Below are 7250 nucleotides of genomic sequence, written 5' to 3' on the forward strand. Positions count from 1 at the left end.
CACAGCCCATAAGGTTTTTCACCATAACACTGCGTGGTAGAGTGTGCAAGAAAGATTGCACAGGATTTATGTCAATTTAAGTATATTACGACAATTTTGTCAAGAATGGAACTAACTGGATAGTGATTACGATGAATTTTTCGTGTGTGCATAATTTAATTTGAAAGAGACATGTCTTTTTCAAAATCACCATCTCTGAAACGCTCCATCGATTATGTCCTCGCAAGGCAATAATTTTCTCCATTCCCGGCAGAAGAAAGTTCATTTTGTTGCGAATTGCATTTTGTAAATGGCATTGTGAAGAGCTTTTATCCTCACATGTTTCGTATACCTACAATTTTAAATATAGGTACACGATGACTTCAAAACCACTAATTATAATCTTTTTTTTGAAAAATAACAAATCATCTCTGTACTTTTGACAACATGATGAATTTGAGCATGAGGAACCTCCACGAGGTTGAAGATATGTTGAAAGAATTTATTATAAGCTATGTTTGGGCATTTTGGCTCTTTCTGTTGCAAATGCAAAACCTTAATTATTAACACAAAGTCAAAGACCGGGACAGCCTTCAATATAAAATGGATTTATATTCCAGAGATTAAAAAATGTTTTCGTTCTTCCTCCTTGATTAATTTGTTGAATTTTTGGAAATGATTTGAAGAAGTTTTTTTTTCTTTTAAAAATTCTCTCCCTGAAATTAACAAAAAAATATTCTAGGTATGCCTACAGCTTACCTACATTCTTTTTCTTACACATAATTCCCCTCAATTATCTTTAACATCGTGTTGTCTTCGGGAGTAATTGGGCAAATGAGTCAAATGAGTACAGAATGGTTTAAAATGTTTATGTCGCATGTGATAACATGAATTCTTTCTCGGGAACTATTCAGGGAATTACGGGAAAAATGTGTAAATAGTTGGTGGGACAAAATTAAGGTGAATGACGCAAAAATCTACAAGGTGGACATATTGGAATCTCTAATCCCGTTCCTTCTCTATATAGCTTATATATTTTTCCTCAACATTACAACTGAAGAAAAAAACTGTGTCTCATTGTGCACCGTTTTACCATTTTCCGACTTTCTAACATGCAGGCACATGCCCAAGAATAATTCTTTTGCCTTTTCGTATAGGTAACTAAGAATGGAAAAGAGCTCGGGCATGTCGTGGTAGAAGCGACAGGTGAACGATGGCTGAAGATATTGAGGTAAACCGCGTGAGGAGTTTCACGAACTTGCATTCTCTTCTTTTTCTATTCTTCACCTTCTTTATTTTCTCAGAAGACCTCCCCCCCTCCTTCTGTCTCGCATTTAAATTGCCTCTCCTTACAACTTGTACCATTAATGTACAAATACGGAGGCAAAATACAGCACTAATACAGTTTAGGTTTATAATAGAAAGAAGTGGAGGGAAAAAAAAGAGCTTGAATCTTGTAAAGCCGTTGATGTGACTTCTTAATTTGCGTTGATTGCCACACAACGCAAACATACCCAAATGAGATTTTCTTCAGCACAACACACCATCTGCCGATCGATTTGGTTGATTTGAGGAGAATGTGCTTCAAGTCAAATTTTCTTTGTGAGAAAAAAAATCTTAATGCTCTGAGAAACTCCATGGAAGACCTTAAAGAATCATTTTTTATATAAATTGAGAGTTGATTGGTGAATAGACAAATCAATGAATTAAATTTTTCAACCATGAATTGAAGAAGAATTTGAGATAATTTAAACAATGAAAAATCAATTTTAGGCAATTTTTTCTCAATAATTTTCATATAAAAGGAAGTACATTGAGTACTGGATAAATGTGCAAAGACAGCAAAACTTTTGTTATTATTACTTCTTTGCTGTGTGGTGGAATATTTCATCAAATATTTTACAATAACAAGAAAATGTAATGAAAAATGCAAAAAGGTGTCCCAATTAAAATTCCAATTAACTGTGTAATTTTTTTTTCACCGAGCCACTGATCGTAAAATTTGAATTTTATCCCGCAAGACAGTGCTAAATTTTAATCTGGATCTTGGGATTTTATTGCTCTCTACTTTTGTTCTATTTCTCTTTTAGTTTTTCTGTTTTTTCTCTAATACAATCTTTTCTATATGTATTTATTTTTTGTTAAGATAAATTAATTTAATAATACATCCGGCGTGCGTGACTTCTTACACAAAAATATCATTTCCTCAGCCAAAAGAAGCGTCTTAATAAGTTCCAAATTTTTCTTTGTCAGGTATCAAATTTTTGTGTTTGACTTTTTTAGAATCAGGAAAGGATTAGTTTTTTTTTAATATACAAATTTGGCAGTAAAATCTCTACAAGTTTTAGGTCAGAAAAATAGCAGTTAATCATTAACCCTTTCGCGTCCACGTAAAACATTAAAATATGCGCTCTTATTAGAGATGCTTTCAGAGGACATTTCTCAGACAAAATGTCTTCTTTGGCTTTTTCTGCATGAATTTTATATATTTATAACTTGAAAAAAGAACTTAATTTATAAAAATTAGAGAAAATAAAATGATTGACATTCGGCTCTACATATGGCTCAAAGAACGCGAAAGGGTTAATCCCTATTAGATCATTTTTAAATTATTGCAAACTTTAATGTAAGAAGTCTCTATGAAATACTTGCGCACAGCAATAACACGATAATTTGACAAAATTAAGCTTTTCATGAAAAATATCTTTGACCACCAGGCGCCTCCATAACGAAATCGTTTTATGACATTTCAAGAGTTTAATTGTCTTTCATCAGGCATAATAAAAAATTGAAATATTCTTGTTAATAAAATGGAATATTTTTGCTCTTTAATTAGGCGTATCATCACTTCATTTTATATGTATTTAAAACAAGTAAAAAAGAACAAGGACAACTTGAAGATTTCTCATGAAAGTGACTCTGACTTCATTTTCACATATTATGTAGGTATATAGTATAAAATGAGATTGCGCGCGAGGGAAGAAGAATGGAAAAAGTGATGTAGAATTGAAGAGAGAAAAAATCACGTTTATGGATTTGTGCTCTTTTTTTTGTCTTAACTTTAAGAAGAAGTAAAAAAAAAAGAGCTGAGAGATCTCTCCAAGACTGGTAGTGAAGTGATGTGAAGGGGATAAATTGCCTGCAGGGAATAAAAGAACAAATTAATGAGGTTTTTGCCATTTAACTTGAGAGAGCGCAGTCAGTGTGTGGCTTGCAGGTGTGTGGCTTCGACAAGTGTCTCCTGCCATTTTAGCCTCCATGGGTTGTCTCCGCATTGGAGTTGATCAATATTTTTCCATCTATACGCGAGAGCGTCTCTCTCGTGAACAAATTCACAATTTCTTGGGATTTTTCACAGTGAAATTTCTTTTTGGCCACACACGAAAAAACACTATCATTATTACTTTCTGGGAGAGGCCCGGCTGGCGCAGAGAAAGTGGCCAATCCTCGGCAATAGAGGAATCTAAACTTTATTTTTATTTATTTATATTATGATCGACGATCAACGACTTCCGCTCTATTACATATGTACATACATATCTCTGGAACCAATATCCTACTCAACGTCCAACATTAACAAATGAGAATTTCTTGACCCCGCGCGTTTTTCTCTTAATCCAACTCTCTCTCTTTCCACGCATAGACAAGTAAAATGGAGCACAGTGGAGTTACAAGAAGAGAATGGATTTAATCCGAAGGTGGCCGGACACACACCATACGGCAAGAATATCCAGAGAATTGAACTGAATAATTGCCTCTCTTTGCACATTGCAACATTTTTATATACTAACTTCTTGTATATGGTGAGATTTAAGTAAAACTTCTTTAAGGAAAAAAAATCTTTTCTTACTTTTCTGTGATCTACTACTTCTTTAGGCAATTTCAGAGCTCTTCCAGATGGATTATCTCTTATTTTTTGCAACAAATCACACACTAACAATTCACAGGGAATGCACAGAACACGGTAGTAGCCTATGTAGTCCAACTACACAACTCTGATTAAATTTTAAAAGATTGTTAAAATCTTTAAATTTAAACTATACTGACACGCGATCGACCACCTTGTGGAGAAGTCAACTCACAACTAACACAAGAGTGGCAATGCTGAGAAGTTGAGACCAGCAAAATGCTGAGGTAAGCGAGGTAAGCATAAAACCTGTGTGGTGTAGCCACATAGCACAAGCACATCATGATCCAAACAACACATACTTTTAAACAAAAAATTATGAGAACACCTCTGTGAGTCACAAAAGGCAAAGGCAACAGTTCCAAGACGGTGTCTGCTGAAGAACTCGTGGCAGAGAGAATCTCTCGCGGTGCTTCTGTTGAGTTGCACCACAGCAATGAGAGAAGAGGATCAAAAATCGATCAGAATTGCTGCACCGCATGACCCAAAGTGATGCACAGGTTGCACAAAAGGGTTTTCAAGTGCCATGGGAATGCAAGACTCTCTCGTTGATGCTTAAGTAGTGCCCAAGAGATGCTCATTGAATGCGTAATTCCTCGTAATTCCATGGAAAAGACTTTTTTTTTCATTGAGAAAATATTTAAATCTTCAGAAATCTTTAAAAAATCTTATTGTTTAACCTTTAATCCTGTTCCTGAACTCTTTAATTCTTCTAATCTATTATTTTAAAGAACCTGGAATAGCTGAAAGTTAATCATAACGCGTCCAGTTATAAGAGTTGGTGTCCCACAACGTGTGAAGTTTGTATATGCGTTGTAATGCGATTTGCGATTTGTGGCTTTTAGAACTTTTCAAATTCAAGAATTTTTCAAATGGCCATATCTTCTAAACGGCGACATAGATTTTCTTCATTTTTGGACTGGTGCAAGATTATTAGTTCTGCTACAACCAGGGGGTAATCGACTATGCCCAGAATGTACCGTGAGACTGCACCGCGAGTGGCAAGAGTGGCAAGAGTGGCAATGAAAAAGTGGCAGGAAATGCACCGCGAGTGGCAAGAGTCGGATACCCCCTGGCTACAACATATCAAAATTTAAAAGATTTGACTAATGGGGATTCGGAGGTATTGTCTCGTAAAGTTAGGCAATTTTTGTTTTTGATTTTAGCGCCTCTTGCGGTCATTTTTGGAACTTGGAATGTTCTACACAGTTGTAGGCCTTCTTGATACCTTTCATTTGATACTAAGATGGTCAAAATCGGTCAAGCCATTCTCGAGTTATATCGAAAAAACACTTTTTGCTTTAGGCCGCCATATATACTAAACGGCTTGACCGATTTTCAAGTATGAATTCTTGATGAAAACATCTCACTGAGCCCAACAACATACTAAAATTTCAGATCTCTAGCTACAAGGGAACTGGTTGACGGTATTTCAAAATGGCGGACGGCAGCCATCTTGGATTTTGAAAATGCGAAAAAATGAAATTTTACACCCACATTTCTATAGAAAACTTCAAACCTGAAGACTCTATCTGTTACCGTTCTCAAGCTATAAGGCAAAGATTAGAGTCCCGGACGGCAGGCCGGACGGCAGGCCGGAAGGCAGGCCGGCCGGATCAAAAATTTTCCACCACCATTTTCGTAATGTGGGTTGTCTAAAACGTGCTCATACCAAGTTTGAGCCCGATCTGAGGTGATCGGTTTTTCTAACGATTACAATATGTACTTGGTTGGCCACGAAGTGGAACACCAACTAATGGCCACGAAGTGGAACACCAACTAATAATTAATTTATCGCGGAAAGATTTTTTTCCGAAAGTTATTTCCGCGCGCCATTTCTTTGAATTACAGAAATCGACAGAAATAACCGCTGGAATAACTCGTGGGATTTTTCATTGGATATTCCGAAGGAATTCCCTAGAAATTCTGTTGTGGGGAGTCAATTGTTTTGACAGATAAACATTCGATCAACCAAAGCAAAATATTTTTAATTTTCTCTGCTTTCCTTTGGAGTTTTATGAAAAACCAACAATGAGGAATTGTTTTGTGCCTCTTTGTGATATTCAGTGCAAGACAATGGAGAAGAGGATGATGTTTCTGCCACCAAAGGTGAGAAATTCGCACATTTTCCTGGATCAGGAAGCAGCAGATGAGATTTGTTTACCTTTTTTGAATTTTTCAGGATGAGGAAATGTTTGAGAAGTGGAAGGAAAATCTTCCCAAAAAGCGCCCGTTTAAGCGTAATGATCGAGTGTGTGAGAGACACTTCAATCCGGAGGATGTAATAAAGACGTGGGAGCACAAGATAAATGGACAAATTTTTCATTTGGAACGGGGAAAGCCTCGACTTCGGCCCACGGCTGTGCCGTGTCGGAATTTCCCAAAAGAGGAGGAAATTGATGAGATGCGAAAGAGGAGAGCAACACCTAAGAAAGCACCAGGAAATACAAATGCGCCCACATCGCCGAAGAAGCGACGCAAGGAGGCGGATGTGAGTGATGAAGCCAAGGATGAAACCATAATACTAATGAGCCAAACGGAAATTGCGCAGGAAGATGAGAGGGACATTATCCTCGAGACCCTAATACAGGAGGAGGAGCAACGACGAAATATCTTTTCATCCATATTCGATGAAATCTATGAGATTGTCCTGCCATCGCTACTGTGGGGCATCCACAGGGATCCGGAGCATGAATTCTTTGCATTCACCTGCTTCGATTCTGTCCGGCAAGCTGCCACGAAGATTGTTCACATGGACAGTGATCTCAACATGAGTATACGAATTAAGGGAATTGTCGTCTCGTCGGAACAGCTAGATTTCAGCACAGTCACCACGGAATATCTCTCTGCCGTCCTCTCGGAGATTGATGACCAAGTTATGTGTCAGGGGGATGATGAGAGATGCAAAGTCTATGCCGAAGAAAATTCACAGCACTGCTCCCAATGCTCTAGTAGAGCCATAAAGAGTATTTAGAACTAACTCTCACATCTCACAGCTTTTAGTTAATAAGGAATGTATATTTTTGCTATGGATCACTTCATTTTCCTTCCTGAATAAAATTTTCATTCGGAATTCTTTTTTGAGGTTATGTACTCCTGCGCGGGAACTCCCTGGAACTCCAACCGGCATTCTGTATCATTGAAAAACTTTACAGATATTGTAAGTGAATAAATTAAAATTGTTTCCATCTCACTACTCTAATGTTCTGTAAACTGTAAGAAAAATAAAATATTCTTAAGTAATTTTAAAAATTCCTGCATTTTTATTTAAAATTACAATGAAAATGGTGAAAATTGGAAAATATATTTTTTGGGAAGATTTCAAATCTCAGTAGGAGTTTGCCTTAACCAGCGATGACGTCAC

The 7250-nt window shown here is 36.8% G+C and overlaps 2 protein-coding genes across 2 annotated transcripts in view; one reads left to right on the top strand and one right to left on the bottom strand.

Moving 5' to 3' along the window:
* The window catches only part of LOC129787908 (cadherin-99C), a 39957-nt gene extending 35892 nt beyond the window's left edge, over window positions 1–4065 (bottom strand). Inside the window, exon 1 of the mRNA XM_055823745.1 lies at window positions 3830–4065. The gene's annotated coding sequence lies outside the window, so the exon portion shown is untranslated. The remainder of the gene's footprint in view (window positions 1–3829) is intronic.
* Window positions 4066–5824: 1759 nt separating this feature from the next.
* Window positions 5825–7138, top strand: LOC129787913 (uncharacterized). The gene is made up of 2 exons (XM_055823756.1): window positions 5825–5995; window positions 6069–7138. Exons 1-2 carry the CDS (start codon window positions 5918–5920, stop codon window positions 6858–6860), a joined length of 870 nt encoding a protein of 289 aa, XP_055679731.1. The 5' UTR covers window positions 5825–5917; the 3' UTR covers window positions 6861–7138.
* The last annotated feature ends 112 nt before the right edge of the window (window positions 7139–7250 follow it).

This window comes from Lutzomyia longipalpis, chromosome 1 (genome assembly GCF_024334085.1).
Source record: "Lutzomyia longipalpis isolate SR_M1_2022 chromosome 1, ASM2433408v1".
In the NCBI taxonomy this organism is placed as follows: Eukaryota; Metazoa; Arthropoda; class Insecta; order Diptera; family Psychodidae; genus Lutzomyia; species Lutzomyia longipalpis.

What these genes read in the sequence shown, in the direction of transcription:
- LOC129787913 (XM_055823756.1), top strand. Translation starts at nt 5,918, where the DNA reads ATGAGGAATTGTTTTGTGCCTCTTTGTGATATTCAGTGCAAGACAATG. An exon ending in TGATGTTTCTGCCACCAAAG is followed by an intron (nt 5,996 to 6,068) that starts GTGAGAAATTCG and finishes TGAATTTTTCAG; the next exon opens with GATGAGGAAATGTTTGAGAA.